Source organism: Ovis aries, chromosome 5 (genome assembly GCF_016772045.2).
Source record: "Ovis aries strain OAR_USU_Benz2616 breed Rambouillet chromosome 5, ARS-UI_Ramb_v3.0, whole genome shotgun sequence".
In the NCBI taxonomy this organism is placed as follows: domain Eukaryota; kingdom Metazoa; phylum Chordata; class Mammalia; order Artiodactyla; family Bovidae; genus Ovis; species Ovis aries.
The window spans coordinates 59376492-59397795 of NC_056058.1; the positions used below are offsets into that span (position 1 = coordinate 59376492).

The 21304-nt window shown below is 52.2% G+C and overlaps 1 protein-coding gene across 2 annotated transcripts in view; it reads right to left on the reverse strand.

Annotated features, from left to right (window-relative positions):
- The window catches only part of CAMK2A (calcium/calmodulin dependent protein kinase II alpha), a 65500-nt gene that overhangs the window by 39339 nt on the left and 4857 nt on the right, over nucleotides 1-21304 (reverse strand). For both annotated transcript variants that reach the window (XM_004008973.5, XM_004008972.5), the window contains exons 2-3: nucleotides 10082-10176; nucleotides 2828-2887 (exon numbers count right to left, since the gene is read on the reverse strand). In XM_004008973.5, coding sequence (XP_004009022.1) covers nucleotides 2828-2887; nucleotides 10082-10176 — 155 coding nt within the window. The remainder of the gene's footprint in view (nucleotides 1-2827; nucleotides 2888-10081; nucleotides 10177-21304) is intronic.

Here is a 21304-nt window from a genome sequence, read left to right on the forward strand (position 1 = left end):
CTGCAGTCGACTCTCTGACTTTGCTTACCAGCTCCACCTCTTAGAAGCTGTGTGACTTTGGGCAAATTATGTAACCTCTCTGAGCCTCCTTTCCTAGCAGCAGAGCCAATACCACTACACTGGACTGGTGTCAGGAGTTAATTCAAAGATGCTAGTAAGGCGCTCAACACAGTGCTTGGCACTAGGAAAAACTTAATAAATGAAGACATCGCCATCTTCCTCACTAACCTCACTTCCCTCTGCCACCCCATATCACCTGCTAAACTCTCAGGTTATCTCCTCCTGCTCCTTGGGTGGCTTTTAAGGTGGGGGTGGGGGTCCACTTCATCAGCAGGTGCTAATGGTACAGGGAGCAGAGTGCTGTCCTCCCCGAAGCAAGATCTAGGAGGGAAATGCTTTGTGTATGGTACAGCTTGTTCACCCTGTGCTGAGCCAGCGACCTTCCTGACTTAGTCCCTTAGGGCTGGGCTGTGGCCACACACGGGCAGAGAGCAGTGAGCTTGGCTGGGATCACTAAGCAGGTTGAATAGTCCAGTTTCTTTGGGCACAGACCCACTTCTCAGGTTCTATAGCCACATCTGGACTGATCTGCTCTCTTTTAGACAGATTACAACTACTTTGAACTGAGGTGCTTGGAGGCTCAGAAAGTGATACCCTCCAAGGACCCTTCCAGCCTTGACAATAGCTTTAGGTTCTTCTAAGCATCTTCTCGTTCTGGATCTCAGCTCCGCTCTCTACTTCCCTGTCCATCAGCTACCCGACTCCTCTCCCACCCTCATTTCTTCCACACGTCCTCAGAGACTAGCAGAGGCCTTGGCACATGGTGGGGTCTCGGATGTCCTTGACATCAGGTCAATGAATGAAGGAGTCATAACTCAAGTGATGATGATAATGAAGATGATGGCTGCCATTTCTGAGATTCTACCACCTGCCAGGCTTATGCTAAGTACTTTACTTGCAATATATCACTTAACCCTCACAACAGTTCTAGAAAGTGGGTACCATGATTACCCTTATTTCACACTGGAAAGTACTAAGTCTGAGAAGTTCATAGCCTGCCCAAGCTCAGATACCAAATAAAGGGTAGAACTGGGATTTGAACCCAGGTGTGTCTGACTTAAAATTCCATTTTCTTAACCAGCATATTATATATAGTGCCCCAAACGAATGACTCAAAATCTTGATGGCTCAGAGGAATGAGAATCATACAAAGATTCAGGCAAAAGGTAAATCTTTCAGTAAGGTTGTTCTGTTGGAGGGTGTAGATTGAGAAAAGGTGGAGCAGCTAAGTGATCCAGGCCCTTCCCTGGGGCCTCTCATTGTGCTATGCTTTGTTTGATCATCATAAGCCTACAAGGTATCTATCATTCCCATTTTCCAGATGAGAAAACTGAACTTCAGAGCAGTTAAGCAACATGTCCTGGGTTACACAGCAGTTAAGCAGCAAACCCAGGATCTGACTGTGGTCTGTCAGCCCCAGAGCCCATAACTTACTGCTCGCTACTAGAGCTGGGAGTGAGCGACTGAAGGATGGGGAAGTGTTGACCGCAGACAATTGCAATTGCGCAGTGGCACAAATACACACCCATCTCCCTCTTCCAGGATTAAAGGGCTTTCTAAGAACCATGGAATTCTAGTCAAAGACCACTCATGGCTCCCTCCATTGTACAGCTGGGGAGCTGGAGGCAGGCCCAGATTGGACAGGAATTGCCCATGGTCATAAGCAGGTCAGGGGCCAACCAGGGTGGCTCCCCGCCAGCCGCCTTGCTGCCCCTTCTCCGACTCTAGCCCCAAGCCTCCAGCTGCTGTCTGTGCAGCTCTGCTCCTTTCCCCAGGCACGGGAAGGGGAGGTGCTTTCTGGGTATAAATAGAAGATGGAGATGCTACTCTTTTGCAGAGGAGTTAACTGTTGGGGCCCTGGACACAGAGAGATGCTCCCCTCCTGAGGGAGAAGGCGTGGTAGCTGTCAGAGTTGGAATGTTCCTTACAGAGCACCTAGATCTTGCTGCTCAAGTGTGACTGGTGAGCCAGCAGCTTTGGTGTCACTTCACAGTGTGTTAGGAATGCAGACCCTCACGCCCCATCCGGACACACTCAGCTAGAATCCACCTTTTAACAAGATGCCCAGCTGGTCCAGACAGCCCTCTCCTTGCAAAGATGGGAGAAAGCGGCTCAGAGAGGGTAGTGCTCCTACCCAAGGTCACACAGCCATTCCCTGACAGAACTGTATCTAGAATCTGCACTCCCTCCCCATCATGACTCAGAGCCCTGCCACGCAGTGAGACAGCCCCTCAGCTGTGCAGGGACGGGGGAAGGGAGGTCAGGCAGCCAGCTGCTATTTCAGAGCCATCCTGCCTGCCCTGGGCACAGCCACTCCATGCAGCCTGCGTTCAGTCCACTCTGGGGCAGGGGCCACCTTGGGGCTGGCTTGGAGAGACCGGCACTGGAGGTCCCTGCAGGTGGGAAGGGCCACGGTGCCAGGCTGACTCAGCATGGGGGTGGGCTTGGGGAGTGGGCTACACTGGTCAAGGCTAAGCCTGGCCTATTTTCGTCTCTCAGAGCTTCGGAAGTTTTCCTGAAACAGCTTTTCTGAAGGAGGCTGCCGGCAGCGTGGGCTGGGAGGAAGGGCCCCTTCTTCACCTTCCCCCCAACCAAGCTGCTTGCGGAGGAGTATGGATACCATGAAAGACACCCCCTTTCCCACCTCTATTTGCTGCCATCCCCAAGAAGAGAGCAGCCGCCCCCTTCTCTCAACAAACACCCACCAGGGCGGGCAGGGGAACTGGGCCAGGTCCCACCCACACCCCTCGCCCATCCCCCAGCTCACCGATATTGGGGTGCTTCAGCAGGCGGCAAATGCGGGCTTCACGCTCCAGCTTCTGGTGGTCTGAAACACACAGATGCCCAGATGAGTCCAGGGGAGGGAGGCATCTCCACCCACCCCATCTCTCCCTCCTCACAGCCTCTAATGACTTCTCCCTCCCAGGGCCTGGGCAAGGTCGCCTGGGCAGAGCCTCTGGGTTCTCCAAGAAGGCAGTGAGATGCAGCGGAAGAGAGAAACCCAGGCTGCAGTGAGGCAGAAGTCCTTTCCCCGCCCTGGGTCTCGGTTTTCAGGGTTCTCAACCGAGGGGCATCTCTTGCCTGTATCAGAGCCAAACTCCAGGCAGCTTGGAACACCCCCACCCCACATCAGGCTCCGACTGCCCTCCCCCAGCCCTGCCCCTCCCACTGCACCTTCTCCAGTGGAACTGCTGAACCTCAGCTCTCCAGGCACGCCCTTCCCAGCCCTCTCACTCTGGGACCTTCGCACATGCGATTCGCTCAGCTTGGAAAGCTCCCTCTCAGCCTCCCAGCTGCTCTGCACTGGCCATCACTCACTCTTAGCCATCCTTGGATGTCACTCTCTCTGGCAGCCCACCCTGATTGCCAGCTGCTGGGGGCTCCACCTCTGCATTCCCAGGGCCCCTAGACAGCACATGCCGCTCTGTCTCAGGGATGTCGCTGTCCCTGAGGGCAAGGACTTGGTCTCTGTTGTACCCCTGGCATCTACCTAAATCCCTGGCCCATGGAAGATGCTCAAGAAATAAATGAACGGGCTTCCCTGGTGGCTCAGCGGTAAAGAATCCACCTGCCAATGCACGAGACGCGGGTTCGATCCCTGAAGCAGGAAGATCCCACATGGCCTCAGGAAGATCCCACATGCGGAACTAAGCCCCTGTACCGCAACTATTGAGCCTGTGCTCTGGAGGCTGGGAGCCACGACCGATGAAGCCCAAGGGCCCCAGGCCCACGCTCCGCCACAAGAGAAGCCACTCAATGAGAAGCCCTCACACCACAATTAGAGAACAGTCCCCGCTCTCCGAAGCTAGAGAAAGCCCGCGCAGTGATGAAGACCCAGCACAGCCAAAAGTAAATAAATAAATACAATTTTTAAAATACATAAATAAAGAGGTGACTAAAGCTAAACCTTAAAAAAAAGAAGAAATAACTAAATGAAAGAACAAATCTTCCTAAGGGAGTAGGTATTCTCTGCAGGAGAAGGGTTGTATTAATTTATAGAAGATGCCTACTGTGAGAGAAGTCAGCACCAAGGACACAGAGAGCCCCAAAGAATCTGCAGGGTAGTGGGGGCTTACCCAGAGATCTCCCACCTGCTTCCTGGGACTTCTGTCGAAACCCCCTAGATTTCGCTGCCCACCAGGGAGAGAGGCCTTGTTCAGGATCTGCACCCATGATCTCTGACTCTGAGACTGCTGAACACAATCATACCTGTGACCCCATTCAGTCCTCCTGATAAGCCCGGGCTGTGGGCATCACTGTCCCTGTTTTGATCATTTTTCAATTTCCTTTGTGGTGCTTTTCTCACAGTTTGGTATTTAATGCCTTAATTAAAAAACAAAACAAACCCAACAGTATAACAGGAGCCAGTCACAAATACAGAATATCTACTGTGTGTCAGGTATTGTGCAGAGCATTTTATATGCATCTCAAGCCCTCCCAACAATCCTCTGAGGATAATACTACCATTGTGCTGGCCTTACAGAGAAGGAAACAGAGGTTCAGAAAGGTTGAGTATATGACTCAAAGTCACACTGCAGTGAGCAATGGAGCCATGCTTTGTATCCAGGTAGTCAGATTCCATGGGTGAGCAGTAAAACCCTGTCAGGGAGTTCCCCGGTTGCCAAGTGGTTAGGACTCTAGGCTTTCATTGCCACAGCTCAGCTTCATCCCCTGGTAGGGGAACTGAGATCCTGCAGGCCACGTGGCACGGCAAAAAAAAAAAAAAAAAAACCACTCAAAAAATAAATAAAAAAAGATAAAACTCAAAACCCAATGCTGTCCTGTTCTCTACACCCTGACTCATCACTATCATCTCCATCTGCCTCCTATTCCCGAGTGGGAAAATTCAGGCCCACAGGAGGGAACTCACACAGACACTCAGTGGTGGAGTCAGGACTAGAACCCTGCTCTCTGAATGGCCCCTCCAGGGAAGGTGGGCACCAGGGATGGTGATGAGGAGGAAGAAAATCCCAGCCCTGTCCCTAGGCTGCCCAGCTCCCCTGTCCCTTCCCCTCTCTGTTAGTGGAATCACCAGCTGTACTCCAAGGGCTGCAGAAACCAAGATCAATACTGAAATGTGGCTTTTCCATCAGCAAAGCAATTAAGTCCAATCCTCTTTCAGTAGAGTGTAAGCTCCACTCCCCAGCTGAAGGCAGCTGCAGGCTAGAGGGGGATGGCTGGCCCAGCTGGGGGCATCCTCATTTCTCCTCCCTCTCTGTCTCCTTCCAAATCCTTCAGGGTAGGGAGGTGGAGGGGAAGGAAGGCTGATTCCCAGGCAAAAGAGGGGGATCCCCATCCAGAGCTGGCCAAGAGCCCTCAGTAAGCAGAGGATGACTGAACCCTCCCCAGCTCCAGACCCTGCCCCCCACCCACCATCCCCAGCAGAACCAAAAACCAGGCAACTCAAAGTGGGACCTATCAGAAGGGATGAGGGGACTCCTGCCTCAGGCTACACATTCAGGGGACAAAGGACCTAAACCCAGAATTCTGATGTTTTTCTCCATTTAAGGTCACCTGGGAGCAGAGTTACACTAACAGGATTGAAAGAAGAAAACGCTGCTCACACAGCTTTAAACATGTGACTGGTTACCAGACGTCACTGCTGGAAATGCTAGGAACTGTTTTCATAAATCTTGTAATCATCTTGTGCACAGTACAGTTACACTGCATTGCAACCTTCAGTGCTAAAAGCATTAATTTGTTGAATGTGAACATATACTTTATATAATAATTTTTGTAACTCTGAAATGTTTTCATTATCTAATATGCAGGGAACCTCAAGAAATATAGGCGCTGAGTTCCTCTTCACCTTTGAGGCTTGCTCCGTTAAGCAGTCTCTTGACAAAATCAAGGTAATCACCAGTGTGGTCAAGCCTTGTTACAACTCAGAACTTTGAGGAACTACTCTTAAAGGCTCCCCCCAGCCCCCCAGTCAATAGTTAAGAGGGTAGCCAAGGACTTCTTATTAAAATAGAAATGAGATCCTGCCTTCAAACTTTCCAACAGCTTCCTAAAGTACTTATAATACAATCCGAAGTCCTCAAAAACATCCAGAAAGACCCTGCAGGGTGCCGAGTTCTGCCTCATCTTGGCCTTGAAGCTCCCCCTCACACTAGCCTCCTTTGTGGCCTCAGGCACTGCAAACTCCTTCCCACCGCAGGGCCTTTGCACCTGCTGTGCCCTCTGCCTGAAATACTCTTCTTGGGTCTTCTCATGGCTGCCTCCTTCTCCTCAAGCAGGTCCTAGCACCATGTCACCTCCTTAACTTCCCCAGCTGCCTTTTCCTCCAGCCCCATCACACCCCCATTACCCTGTCTTATTTTCTTTGTTAACACTGATCACTACTTGAAAATACCCAGCTTACTGGTGTGTTTAATGTTCTTTTCAGTCTCCCTGCCTAGAAAACAGGTGTGATGACAGCAAGACCTTGACTGCCGGTTTCTGCTATGTTCTGAGGACCCACAGTCATAAGCAGCTTGTCCAAATTCCCATACCCAAGAAGTAGCAGAGTTGGGATTTCAGCCTATGTTCATAATTACTGTACTGTATTGCCTCCTATTTTCATAATTGAGAAATCAATCCATCCAGTTCAGTGTAGTCCCATGATGGTGAGAGATCTGAGAGAAGCTAGTCTGCAGCCTCCTGCTTGGTCACCAGGAAGCCTTGCTCCCAACACCCATTGTGATAGATGCTTTGTGAATTTTCTCCCTCCCTTCCTGGGGGCAGACTTCCAGGGTGTTGGGGTTAAGGGGGCCAAGTCTGCCCAGAGCTCGGCAGGCGGTGGGTGGGTGGGAACTCTGGGGAGAGGTTTCTGGGGCCAGACAGGACCAGCAGGGCATGACAGGGCAGAGCAGAACCTGGGGAAGCCTGAGGGCTCTGCCAGCAGAGTGAGTGGGCTCCAGCAGGTATGTGGGCAGTGGGGTTCTGGCTAGAGGCACAGGAGCCAGGGCAGAAAATAGACCTCTAGTCTCAGAACAGGAAATGTTCCCTCCCTCCACAGGACTTCAAAAAGCCTCCAGATCCTGGGCAGTTGGAGAAATAACCTGGAGGACCAAGAATGGGGAAGGGGTGGGGAAGCAGATGAGAAAGACAAGAAAGATGCGTCTCACTGCCTCCTTGCACACTCCCTTGCATAAACCTGAAGCTCAGGGACAGCTGAATGAGCTCATACCATGCTTTCCACCTGGTGTCCTGGGACTGGTCATTAGGGAGCCGAGGAACTAACCCCTCAGTGCTCAGGTGGACAGTGAGGCTTGTGGAGGTTGCTGGACGGGGGCCAGTCACCTCTGGCAGCACTAGCTAGGTCCATGTGCCCACCATCCCCTAAAATGTTGATGAATTCTTTCTGTTTGTCTGCCTGGTGAGGCTGTGGCTAGGAAGCTTCCAGAGCCCCTGGCAGGGAGTTAGCGCTGAGCATCTCCTGGCTGTTGCCACTGCCGACAGGACTTTGTAAAGGCAGGAACTGGGGGGCCTCACCTATTGAATCCCCCACCCTCAGGGGTGGGACTGGGGCAGCTGTAGCTTTCAAAAGGCTCCCAGGGGGATTTGGCAGGGATTGGGACAGGGAAACATTTTTACCTTTCATTTCATGTCTTTATGGCTTCTTGGAATTGTTTATAGTACGAGCATTTTATATAAAAAGAGTAGTTTAAAAATACACACAAAAATCATCTCCCAGGTTTGGGAGCTGCTCAATAAAAGAGGCTGGCCCCATGGGAAAGGGGAAGCCATGGCTCCCGGGGTGGGGGTGGAGGACGCTCCGGGGGGCATGGCCCCTGCTGGGAACTGCCAGAGTCACCCAGGAGTGCCAGCAGGAGAAGCTTGGAGTGTGTTGCCAAACATCCAGCATTAAAACGCTCCCCGCCACAGGCCACAGGAGGAACGAACAAAGAAACCTGCTAAAGGAAGCTGGGAGAAAAGCATCGCAGTTGGCAGGCTTCTTTGGGAAGGTTCTGAGACCCTCCCCCGAGCCCCTCACACTCACCAAGGCCTGGGAACCTTCCTCCCAGGAGGTCAGAGCTTTCTTAAATCACCAGAGAGGGGGCTTAGCAGTTACCGCACAGACCAGAGTCTATACTCCCCCAAACCCTTAGTTACCCTCCAGAAAAGAGGCGATGCTCCTTCCATCCCCCCACATGTGTTTCTTTCTGTCTCGTGCTTGTGTGGATGTGGCTCTGAGACTGTGCTGAACAGGCTCAAGATCCCCCAGCATCCAGGGAGGACCCTAGTTCTTGATTCTCCCTCCCTGCGGGGGGGTGGCAACCCAACCTGTCACCCCAAGCCATGGCTCTAGCCCTGCCCCTGCTGTATCTCAGGGATTGGGACATCTCCCTTGACCATCTGTGATATAAAACACAGAGAGGGCACTGGACAGCCACTAGTCACACAGCAACGGCCGGGCGAGTCCTGGCATCTGCTTGTGAGGCAGTCCGCCTGCTGGCCTTGTTGCCTGCCCTAGCTTCCCGCCCCAGGCTCTGGCCCTGGACCTTCCGCAGGGCTCGCCCTTCCGCACGAGCATTCACACAGGCTGTGTGCCATGGCAGGCCCCAGTCTTCAGAGGACTGCCGCCACCCCAGCCTCTTTTCCCTGCAGGATGTTGATCTGTCTACGGGGGAGTTCGGTAACTGGAAAGTGCCAGGCTCCCAGCATCGCTGAGCCAGAGACATGAAAGGCAGCAGCGCACGGTGAAACACGGAGCCTGCTGGGAGGCCCGTGGGGCCCAATGTGAACATCCTGTACCGGCCTCTGCGAAACCCACACCTGCTGGGCCCTGGCCCAGACAGCTGCCGCTATGCCAGACAAACACCTGGACACTCTGCCAGCCCGTTCCATGCTGCGCAAGCCGTGGCTGCGCAGCCCCCTCCTGACCTGCCTCACCCACCAGAATGCCCCCCACAGCTTAGGGTCCCTAAGGCAGCTCGGACCCACTCTTCAGGGTGGAGATCTTCGAAGACAACCTTTCCCACTGTGGTCACCACCACCGCCACCCTAACCACATGCTAAGGGCAAGAACACAGCTTCAGAGCAGGCACTCCGAAGGTTAAAGTCCATACAGATTACCGGTATCTTGTCAAAATGCAGATTCGGATCCCTTACATCTGGAATTATGAATTTGCATTCCTAACAATCTCCTAATGATGCTGATGCTGTGGGTTTAGAACCACGTTCAAATTAGAATTACCTGGGGATCATTTCCAAAAACCCAAGTCACAGCCCAGACTAATTAAATTACACCCCTGGGATGTGGGATCCAGGCATGAGGAATGTCTGAAGCTCTCCAGGGGATTCCAGGCTGGGAAGCCACTGTCCAAGGGAGTATTCAGGAAGCAGAAGGTGGACTGGTGCGGTCGAGGCACAGCGCACCTGGTGTTCATAGGACCCGGATATGTCAGGCGCTGTCCCGGGTGCTGGGCACGTACAGGGAATGAGACCCAGCCCCACCTTCTTGGTGCTTATGGTCGTAAAAGAAGATGAATAGTAAACAAGGTACCAAACCAGTAAACGGGATACTTTCTCCACATTGGGAGAAAGCCACAAAGATAGTAAACAGTAACAAGAGACATAAAACGGGGAGGTCACCCTCAGATCTGGGGGGGCAGGGAAGTCTCTCAAAGGATGTGACATTGAACTGAGACCTGAAGGCTGACAAAGGGCCAGCCTTGTAAGGAGCCAGGTGAGAGCATCTAGGCAGAGAGAGAGGCAGGCGCAGAGGCCTGGCAGTGAGAATGCAGGTGAATGGCAGAACAGCAGGGAAAGGAGGGCCTGCCTGGCAGCTTAGTCTTTACCTGGGTGGGTGGATGAGGGGCAGAGAGCCTGGCCTGTGAGAGGCTACGGCATCCAGCCTAGATCCCCTAAGAAGAAATATGGAAGAGTCTATTCTCATAGTACCCACAGGAAGAAGAGCCCCCACCTCTGACAGCAGCATCACCCAGAAGGAGAGACCCAGGTCCCAATTCTAACCCAAGGGATAGAGGGAAGGATGAAGGGAGGAGGGCGGGCCAGGCATGGATCTGGCACCTACCTCTGGCTGAGAGCTTCTTCGTGTTGATAATCTTGGCAGCATATTCCTGGCCGGCCAGCACCTTCACACACCTGCGCACCACTGAGAAGGCTCCCCTAGGACACAGGAGGCAAAGAGGGTGAGTGAGGGCCCAAGGGCTGTGTTCCCAGGAGACACCACAGTTCACGCAGTTGCTCTGTGCTGGGAGGGAGCCTTCCCTCAGGGCTGCTCGAGCTCGTAGGGGCTGCTAGTGGCATACCTTGGGGACAGAGCAGGCCTGGAGACCCATGGGAACCACTGGTAGTAAATTGTTAGGAACTTGGCCTCGTGGGAGTTGAGCTTTGTCCAGTCATATTAAATTAGGCTCGACAAATTCTAAAGCACTAAAATCATGCAATGTTAGAATCACAGAATCTAGGTCTCTGGAAAGTGAACCCACTCCAGTGTTCTTGCCTGGAGAATCCCAGAGACGGAGGAGCCTGGTGGGCTGCCATTTATGGGGTCGCACAGAGTCGGAAACGACCGAAGCGACTTAGCAGCAGCAGCAGCAGCAGCAGCAGCAGCAGCAGCAGGTCCCTGGAAGTTTTCACTGTTCTATTCTTTGCATAGTTAACACATTGACATGGTTCAAAGTTCAAAAGATACAAAAGTGTGGATAGCTAAGTGACTCCTTCCCATCCCTATACCCCAGACTCCAAGGTCCCCTGCCCAGAGGTGGCCAGTGTTACCAGAGCATCTTTCCATAGATACCTTCCCCCTCCCCCATGTAAATACTGGACACTGCATGCTGCTCTGTACCCTCTTCTTCTTCAGAAATTTTTTTAGAGATCCTCCTTCTATATTATCACATAAAGAGTTCTCATTTAATCATGTGGCTGTCCTGTAATTTACCTAGCCAGTCCCCTATCGACAGGCAATTAGGTTAGTCCTAGTCTATAGCTATGACAAACGGGGCTGCAATGCCTAACCTCATATATGTGCCTTAGAATTACATTTCCCATGACTTCCCTGGTGGCTCAGATGGTAAAGTGTCTGCCTACAATGCAGGAGACCCAGGTTCGGTCCCTGGGTTGGGAAGATCCTCTGGAGAAGGAAATGGCAACCCACTCCAGTACTCTTGCCTGGAAAATCCCATGGACGGAGTCCATGGAGTTGCAAAGAGTTGGACATGACTGAGTGACTTCACTTTCACTTTTCATGTATACAAGTGTCTGCAAATAAACTTCTAGAACAGGTATTATCTGGTCAAGGGTAGCTGTTGTTTTCCCCTGGAGAAGGGAATGGCAAGCCACTCCAGTATTCTTGCCTGGGAAATCCCATGGACAGGAGCCTGGCAGGCTACAGTCCATAGGGTCGAAAAAGAGTCAGACATGACTTAGTGACAAAACAATACAAAGGTGTTGTAGGGTACTTCTGAAAGATAACAAGAAACGATCCATCTTAGAGATGTACCAACGTTCATGCTAATATGTGAGGGGACCATTTCCCTCAGCCTTTGTCAATACAACATGTGATCAAACTTTTATATCTTTACTAGTGAGATGAGCACGGCGACTCAATGTAGATTTAATTTGGAATTCTTATATCAAGAGTGAAGCTGAGCATTTTTTTCATGTAGTTTTAGAGGCTCCTGGGTTTTTATCTTCAAAATATTTGTGGCTGGAAGAACTTGAAGCAAGGGCTGTGGGTTTCCCAGCTCATAGGAGACAGTGTTACCATGTGGAATGTGCCCATTTTCCACATTATTTGATTTTTCAAGAAAAACTAGAAACTGGATATTTTAGTGACATTTCCCAAATTTTAAATACTGGTTGCCGCTGCTGCTGCTGCTAAGTCGCTTCAGTAGTGTCCGACTCTGTGCAACCCCATAGACGGCAACCCACCAGGCTCCCCCATCCCTGGGAGTCTCCAGGCAAGAACACTGGAGTGGGTTGCCATTTCCTTCTCCAATGCGTGAAAGTGGAAAGTAAAAATGAAAGTGAAGTCGCTCAGTTGTGTCTGGCTCCTAGCGACCCCATGGACTGAAGCACACCAGGCTCCTCCTTCCATGGGATTTTCCAGGCAAGAGTACTGGAGTGGGGTGCCATTGCCTTCTCCGTTAAATACTGGCATCTTATTCCAAAAAGTTTAGCTCCCTGGGTCACACAGGAAATTTCCAAATCTAATGCTCTGCGACAACCTAGAGGGGTGGAATGGAGTGGGAAGTTCAAGATGGAGGGGACATGTGTACACCTGTGGCCTGATTCATGCTGATAGATGGCAGAAGCCAACACAACTGTAAAGCAATTATCCTCCAATTAAAAATAAATAAATCAAAACAAACCTAAACGTAATATTTTGCCAAACAAAACTAGTTTGAGGGCTAGATCTGGCATCTAGGTGCCATGTTATACCTTCTACTACAAACATCATCTGGCGCAACCCCTTCACATCACAAAGGAGGATCCTAAGGGGCCAGACACTGCCCATGGTCTGTGATCACCCTGACCACAGGCTAATGGCAAGGAACAAGTCTCCTGTGCAGCCTTCTCCAGTTTTATTGTGCATATGAATTACCCAGGCATCTTGTTAAAAGGCAGATTCTGATTCCTTAAGTCAGAGGCAGAGCCCAAGACTCTGAGCTTCAGGTCACACAGGCGGTGCTGTGTTTTGAACTCAGATATTTGCAGTCCCAGATTTTTGGCTTCTCCACCCAGTGAGCCTGCCGCTTGCGGGCCTGCACACCCAGGTTCCTGACATGGCCATGCCCTACCATATCTTCCAAACTTTGATCCCCTCTCCCAAGCACACAGGCAGGTCCCAGCTACACAGATGCAGCTGATGGGAGCAGGGGCGGACGCTGGCAGGCACCGAGGAAGCCTGCAGGCTGGCAGAGATGCCTGTTCTCACAGGCCCCAGGGCGTTCTGTCACTGGCTTCGTGTCTGAGCAGCATGAAGGGAACAGGTGGGAAACTGGAGAAGGATGAGGAAGGAAGATCTGGGAGGTGGGCTAGAGGCCAGGAAATATGACCTTGTAGGAAAGCTGGCAAAGACCAGAACTCATGGGCATAGCTACAGACCGTCGTCTGGCTGGGGGGCTCTGCCTATCCTCCACATGGAGGGAGCAGCCCAGCAGGTCTCCCACCCTGAGAAGCTCCCTCCCATGACACAGCACACCACACCTCCCCCGCTAGCCCAGGACCACGGCTGCTCGTCCATCCACTAGACAGAGTTCCTAAGGACCAACAGGGCCTCCATAAATGTTACTATAGGAACAGGAGGTAGATTTAAGTGAGAGGGACTGAATTTAGGCAGGGAGAGGGCATCAGTCTGGGGTGTTAGGAACAGGAACAGGTACTTGAGGAAGGTGCCCACCCTACTCAGACCGGGACGTTCAGGTTCCTGCCCAGTGGGAGGCCATGATTCTCAGAAGCCCCAGAGAAGAGAGCATGTTTCAAATGGCCCCTTCTGGCAAAGAGTCTGAGGATTCCAGGGAGAAGAGGGGCAGGAAAGGAGGGTTTGTCTCATTCACCGGCAGCTAGCACATGCATGGGGCTCTGTGCAGAGGCTTAACAGGCTCCACGAACCTAGGCTCTACCTCAGGAACTGAGGACCTGAGAGCCACATCTATCAGATAAGAAAAGTCATGCTTGCTGAACTTCCTCCTCACAACCCAGTGTCAAGCTTTTGTGTAAATCCCAGGTTCTAACCCAGGTGGCTCTGTGGCAAAGAATCCACCTGCCAAAGCAGGAGATGCCAAAGACGCAGGTTCGATCCCTAGGTTAAGATCCCCTGGAAGAGGAAATGGCAACCCAATCCAGTATTCTTGCCTGACGAATCCCATTGACAGAGAAGCCCGGTGGGCTGCACTCCACTGGGTTTCAAAGAGCCGGACACAACTGGGCACACACGCACGTAGAAGGAGGGGTTCATCCAAACCGATTCAGAGAACACCAGACTCGGGCAAACCCAGAAGGCATACTCCCTTCTGATGCACCTTCACCACTAAGCTCCTTGGTCCTCACAACAACCCTGCAAAGTTGCGATTTCGATCCCCTGTTTTTTCAGGACATGAAACTGAAGCCTCAAGGGAGCAGGCATATTCCTCCTGAGGCTGTGACAAGAATCCAGGTTGCTTGTTCTTGTTCTCCTGACTCCACCAAAGGCAAGACAGTGTGACCCCCAAAAGCAGGGGTTCTGGGCTTACAAAGCCCTGTGATCTGATTGTGACTGACCCCCAGCTATGTGATACTGAACTTGGCACTTCAACTCTGTTTCCTCCTATAAAATGGGGGCAATAATAATACTTTTGTCCTGGGTTTTGGGGGGAGATTAAGTGAGGCAGCACACGCGAAACCCTGGGCACAGTGCCAGGGCACACTGATCACTGATGGGGCGAGGAAATGGTCTGGGCCAGGGAGCCCGTTTTCTACCTATGAGGCCTCAGGTCTTCATCCACGAGTGGAAAGGCTCTTCCCTGCCAGTTCTGGTGCTGGGGATCAGGGCTGGGGGCGCAGAGGAGATTCTGTAGCAAAAATGAGAGTGTGGGCAGCAAGATCGCAGCCCTAACTTCCTCTCTTTTTAATCTTTTGTTTTAAAAAAGGCATGTTTCTGCATTCTCGTCCTGTGGGAGCAAGTGGCCACAGCCCAGCAGCTTTGGCAAAAGGAAGAGCCAGCCCACCCCTCCCACGGCCCTGAGTTGAGCAGGTGGCCAGTGGGTGGGTGGACAGAGCCTGGAAACAGGACAGGGCCGAAAAGGGGAGGAGGCCAGGATGGGGAGGGCAGAGTGGGAGAGAGTGACCAGAGGTCCAGGGAAGAAGGGATGAAGCCTGCATAGGAGGGCCCTGGCAGGTGGGGGATGTCCTCGGGTGGATCCTGGGTACAAAGGTTTCAGGGGCACATGTCTGCCCACAAGTGTGCGTCAGCAGCCTGTCAATGCCCTCATGTATGTGGTGACACGTGCCGTCACCCTGGGTATGTACACGTGTTAGGAGAGGGTCACAGAATCTGGGCAGGGAGGAATGTGTGCGAGATAGACAGACACTGGAGGGACAAAATCTCAGATCTCAGCCCTGCTGGGAGGTCTTGGGGAGGGGTCTGCCCCAGTGTGGGCCTCACGGGTTTCGTGGGGATTGGTGTGGGCATGAGGCTAAAAAGCATAGAGACCTCTCCACCTTCAATATTCTTCATTTTTTTGGTTGTGCAACACGGCTCGTGGGACCTTAGTTCCCCAACCAGGGATTGAACCCAGGCCACCCAGTCCTAACCACTAGACCACCAGGGGATTCCCTCCACCTTCAATATTCTATACTAGAGCTGTCCAACAGAACTTTCTACGATGATGGAAATACTGTCCATCGTGACAGACGCTAGCCTCCTATGGCTATAGAGTATTTGAAATGTGGTTAGTAGGACCGAAGAAATGAATTTTTCATTTTATTTCATTTCCATCATTATAAGTGGCTAATGACCACCAGGTTGGATTGTGAAGTTCTATGTGGATAAGAACCGGCAGTCCTGAACCAGACCAACCAGAGTGCACATTGTGGTCCAGCCGCTTACTAGCAATTTATTTAACCTCAGTAAGACTATTTTCCTCCCCTGTAAAATGTAGGTAAAGACTAGTACCCACCCTGAGCAGTTGTTTCAAGGATTCAATATGAGACTAAGGTATGCAGTGGGTTTAGCCCAATCCTTGGAGTGTAGTAAATGCTCAGGAAACAACGCCTTTTATAGGCATCATTATCTCCGAAGTGATGAGAACAGCTGGCATCATCAGAAGCAAAATGGACCTTGTTTGCCAAGCTCAGGAAAGAAGCAAGCCAGGGAAGGAGGTATGTGGGGACCATCGTGAGGGGATGGGGTGCTTCCCCAGGCCCAAGCAACCTGCCCTTGGGTGTAAGCAGGCAGGGAGGCAGCACCTGGTTCAACAGACAGACGGGAAGGGCGAGAGCACGCTGATAGTGGGCCCATCGTGGCTGAAAATGTGGGAACATGCTAATGGTCCGTGAAAAGCAAGATTTACACTGGGAAATTGCTTTTCCGGCTGCCTGGCAGGCACAGTGTCCTGGGAGTTGCTGGCTGCCTGCCCACAGGAGGCTCATCACCCTCTCTGGCCCGAAATACCCCAAAATGCTGACTCGCAGTAATTCCAAACACCTGGGATCCTCACTCAGCTTGGCTATCAGCTTGTTTATCCTTCCACTTGAAAGATGGACGCAAGGAGCTACAGCCCCACTTCCTCCTGGGCCATTTGTGAGAGGTATCTGCTACGCAGGGATGGGAAAAGTTCCCTGAGACCCAAGATCAGTTACCGCCATCTTGCCCTCAAGGCAACTTCCCCACCTTCACTCCAGAGCCCGGGGCATGCCTATGGGTATCAGCAGATGGGGACGGACACAGCTCATGACGGCACAGTCCAGGAGCCAGACACGGCTTATGACGGCACAATCCCGGAGCCACTCTGCACTTCTCGGGGGTCTGACTATCAGGAATCTTGTCTGTCTCTAGGGTTTTCCTTTCATTGGCTGCTTCCTCAAACACACCCAGGACTCCCTCATTCTGGAGAAATAAACAACCATCCTTCCCCAAACTTGAAAAGCTGAAAAACCAGGAGCCTTTCTCTCGACCCACAAGCCTTGGCCACTTCCTTCCTCCTCCTTCCTCTGCTGCCAAACTTCCAGAGCAAGTGTCCAACATTCGCCGCCTCCTCTTCCCACCTCCCACGCTTCATGAACCCACCACAATCTGGTTCCCACCCCCCGCTCCCTGGAAGAAAAGTTGTGCCAGCCCCGCCCACCCAGTGCCCCCCACCCCCACCCCTGCAGTCCCCAGTGGGCCTGATCTGCCTAGCCTGCCCCACGACAGGTGACATTTGGCCCCAGTGGCTACCCAGTTTGAGGCCCATCTTCTCTCTCATTTCTGGGTCACCACATTCTCCTTGGCAGGGCCCCCCCCAACTTATTTTCACTTCTTCATCCCCCTTCCATCCCCCTCTGAACATCTTTACTGCTTGTTCTCTCTCCACCCATCCTTACCTCTTCCCCTGCCATCCCTTCTACCCAGGACCATTAAGCTGGGATCTCTGTGGAGGCTCTGAGCATTCGTGAACATCCCTAAAATTTTAACTAAATTATTCTGGGTCTGTGCATTGTTCTGTAGAGAGGATGCATAGTTTTCATTAGCTTCACAAGGGATTCTCTGACCACCACCACTGCCCCCGCCCACCTCCCCCCAACCCCGCAAAATTATGAAAACCACTGAGCGTCACCCAAGGGTGAAATGTGCTTCTACACAGCCATTCCTCGCTTCAGAATTCTAGTCCCAAATTTCTAGCTACTCACTAGAAATACTATGTGATCGGCACCTCTTAATCAAAGTGCAGTTTTCTCTCTCCAAATCGCACCACTCCGGGTTAGTATCCCTAAGCATTCTACCTCTCTGAGATGAGCTGGGGTGATTTCAGAAAGTGTCTGCTCAAAGGTAGACAGACCTGTTACCTGTGAGAGGATTAACTTGTAATACTTCCTGGTGGTCAGTAACTCACAGTCCAGGTTAGCTGGTCTGATCACTTGGTACAGAGCAAGGCCTGGGGGCATGGGACCCGCAGCAGATGGGGTTTGAATGTCTGGGGGAAGGCGCAGAGTTGGGGTTGGTCGCTGGAGCAGCCCCAGTCGAGGGGCCGGAGTGTGGGCCGCAAGGAGCTGCAGCCGACACTGCAGTAATATCTTGCCATTGAGGTCTGCTCTCTCCCCATTCTACAGTTAAAGAAACTTGAAGAAAGAAACTTGAGGCCAAGACCGTGAACCCAGGAGTCCTGAATCATCATCCTTTGCTCTTTTCAATACCCTAACCTCTCAGACTCCCCTAACTTGGGGTCCACAGATGGGCATTAGGGTGGGGGGGTTTGTGGGAAATGATATGCAACATCCTGGGAGTTGGAATGAGTGTGCTTTGGGGGGGTGACTGTGGCTCATGCAAGATCCTCTGAGAGCTTCTAGATTCCTCAGTTAAAAAGCTGGGGTCAGATTTGTTCAGAAATGAAAGGAACATCCTGTTTGCACAACGTGTGTGCGTGTGCTAAGTCACTTCAGTCACGTCCGACTCTTTGCGACCCTATGGACTGCAAAGGCTCCTTTGTCCATGGGATTCTCCAGGCAAGAATACTGGAGTGGGTTGCTATGCCCTCCTTTAGGGGATCTTCCCAACCTAGGGATCGAACCCATGTCTCTTATGTCTCCTGCATTGGCAGGTGGGTTCTTTACCACTAGAGCCACCTGGGAAGCCCCTGTTTCCATAACACCCACCTCTATATACTTTAAGCAAATCCCTTCACTTTGTGGGGGCTTCAGTTTATCCATCTGTGAAATCAACGGTTGATCATTTGTAAGCCTTCTCTCTTTTTTTTTCTTTCTAAGCAATAGTATCCTTTCTTAATAAGAAACAAACACAGCTATGCAGGTCCCCAAATGGCAAACAGAGCAGAGGCAGCAGGGGCTGGGGACTCAGAATCCCCACTGCTTGGTTTTCTCTCTTTCTTCTCCCCAGCTCAGCATAGCAGCTCTTCCCCAAGCTCCACAAACTAGCATTTGAGAGCCAGGAAATCCTAGGACCTTTTCCTGAAACCACACATCCCTCCTCCTCTCCACCCAAGCTGCCGCCGCCCACTTCCAGACTCCAGCCGTCCCGCACTCCCAGGCCTGCCCCACGCCAACCCAGCAGAAGCCTTGCTGGGGACACAGAAGGCCTGGGAACCCGAAGAGTCTGTTTGCTGCAGAGAACACTGAACCAACAGAAGTTCCAACATGTTCCTTGTTTGGGCTGTGCCTAGGTTTTCTTGAATGGGTTACAAAAAGGAAAATTAAAAAATATATATCCACAGAGCTTGGTGACAGGATCATAGCAGGCAAAACAGGGGGCAATGGTGAGGGGCTGCTTTCTCCCAGCTTCAGGGAGCCTCCTGGCCTGGCTCCAATCACATGTACACCCCAAAGACTTTCAGAGAGAAAGGCTCCAAGGGGTGAAAAGCCAAGAATTGAAATGCAAAGAGGCTGAAGGGCCCAGATCTCATGTGTCACTGACTTGTGTGACCTCAGGCAAGCCCCTGACCCTCTCTGGACCTTATTTCCCCATCCCTAAGACAAGGGAGCACTCTTCATTCTGATATTTGTATGCAACTGAGGCTATTCTGACCCCTAAACCATCTCCCACTTTGTGCTTCTAGCAAAGCATCTTACCAGACAAGGACAGGGATGCAGGCAAGGAGGGAAACAAGACCCAGCAGTGAGAAGAGGGCTTCCACATGTGTATCTGCTGGAACAGGGCTCAATATTTCCCAAGACCATGTTCATCTGCAGGGAGAGGGTCAGTTCTGACAATGAGAATGTTCTTTAGGTTGAACTGAAATCTACCTCCCTATTACTCTAGACATGTGGCCCTGCTCTGCCCTCCAGAACCATACAGAGCAGTCTTGTCTCATCTCTGGGGTTCAAGATGTCCCTCCAGGGATAAGGGGAGAGGATATACCCCTGAGGGGTCTCTTTTCTCTGCTAAAGTCCCCAGCTTCTTGGCCCACTCTCACCTGATTTGGCTTCCAGACCTTGGCCACCCGGCCCACCTCCCACCCCTTCTAGACATGCTACAGGTTTTTAATATTCCTTCTAGCCCCTAGGTATCCAAAGGTTGAAGGCAAGGATTTCCTTGCTGGTCCAGTGGCTAAGATTCCATGCTTCCACTTCAGGGAGCGCAGGTTCAATCCCTAGTCAGGAAACTAAGATCCTGCATGCCCCATGGTGCTGCCAAAAAAAGGAAAGTTGAAAGCAACAGAGAATGCCTAAGAAGAGTAAGACCACCAACCCCCTGGAGCTGACACGCTCCATCAAAATACACATCACAGAGACTTTGCCTGTGCTGTTCCCACTGTGAGAAACACTCTTCCACCCTCTTCCCTCTGACCAGCTCTTACTCAGCTTTCACTCCCCAGTGTCACTGCCTCAGGGGAGCCTTCCCTGATTCCTCCATCACCCCAACCAGTTGAGGTCTCTTTGTAGCTTATAACCCCATGTTTGTGCTCATAGCCTTTATCCAGTTGCATTTAAATAACAATATCTGAAGTGGTTTAGTTAATGTCAGATTTCCACTAGATCGTGAGCCCCAGATGGGCAGAGATGACATAAGTCTGGCATGTGGTACCTGCTGGGCTCAGCCCGAGGCCAGGAACAGAGTCTATGCTCAGGAAATAGTTGTTGAGTGGATGCAAGGGTCACAGACTTGTTCCTCCTTTTATATGATGCTGAGACATCAAGGCCGTCAGTGTTTTCTAGCACAGAAGGTGCCACCAGCCTCACAGCCCCACCTGACATCTTGGTGGGCAGCCAAGTCCTATAGGGACCTAGATCTAGTGCCTGGGCTGGGTCTCAGCAGCCTGTGACATGCTGGGTGGTGGGGCAGAGGTTGTGCCAGGTTGGCCTGGGCTGGGACGCTCCCTACCACACCACAGAGAGGCTCGGAAAAGACCATGACACATCAACGTGTGTGTAGGAGGGGTGGACGGTGGCCAAGGGACCAGCGCACAAAAGAGGGAAGGAGAGAGAGAAACAGGGACCAGAGAGATGCAGCGAAGGACAGAGAGAGAAAGACAGCAAGAGCAAGAGAGCGAGAGCAAGGGAGAATGAGAGAGAGGTGGTGGCGGCAGGGGGACAGTCCAGAAGCCTACCAGCATCATCTTGCTCTCCCTGCACTGGGAGGTAAGGCTCTTGCTTGATGCCCTGTTGGAGCCAGTGTGTCGGCACACACATCCATATGCACCCGTGTGTGCGTGTGTGTGTGTGCATGCGTGCACTAGCAACAGGATGCAGGCACTGCGTTCCAAGGCTGTGCCCTCACCCTCTGGGGGGGCCGGGCCCCCAGACTGCAGGGATGCTGGCAGCAGTCACTGCGTGCCTGTGCAGGGAGGCGGGCAGGCGGGAGCAGGGCTCAGCAGTGTCAGTGTGTCTCAGCCTGTGTGGGGGCGGCCGCATGGGGGCGGAGGGCTGCGGCAAGCACCAGAACATGTGCGTGCCTTCCGCTCCGGTGGCTTGGAGGAAGAGTGGGGGAAGGCTGTCCCCTTCCCTTGTCCCACTTGCCCCCAACTTCCCATCCTCAGCTGCTGGCCCCTGAACATCACCTGGCCCCCTACCCTGGCTGCCGTTGCCCCAGGCTCTTCCTGCGGCCTCGGGCAAACTGCGTCTCTCTGGCTACTGGCTCCACCATTGATGCTGTGAGGAG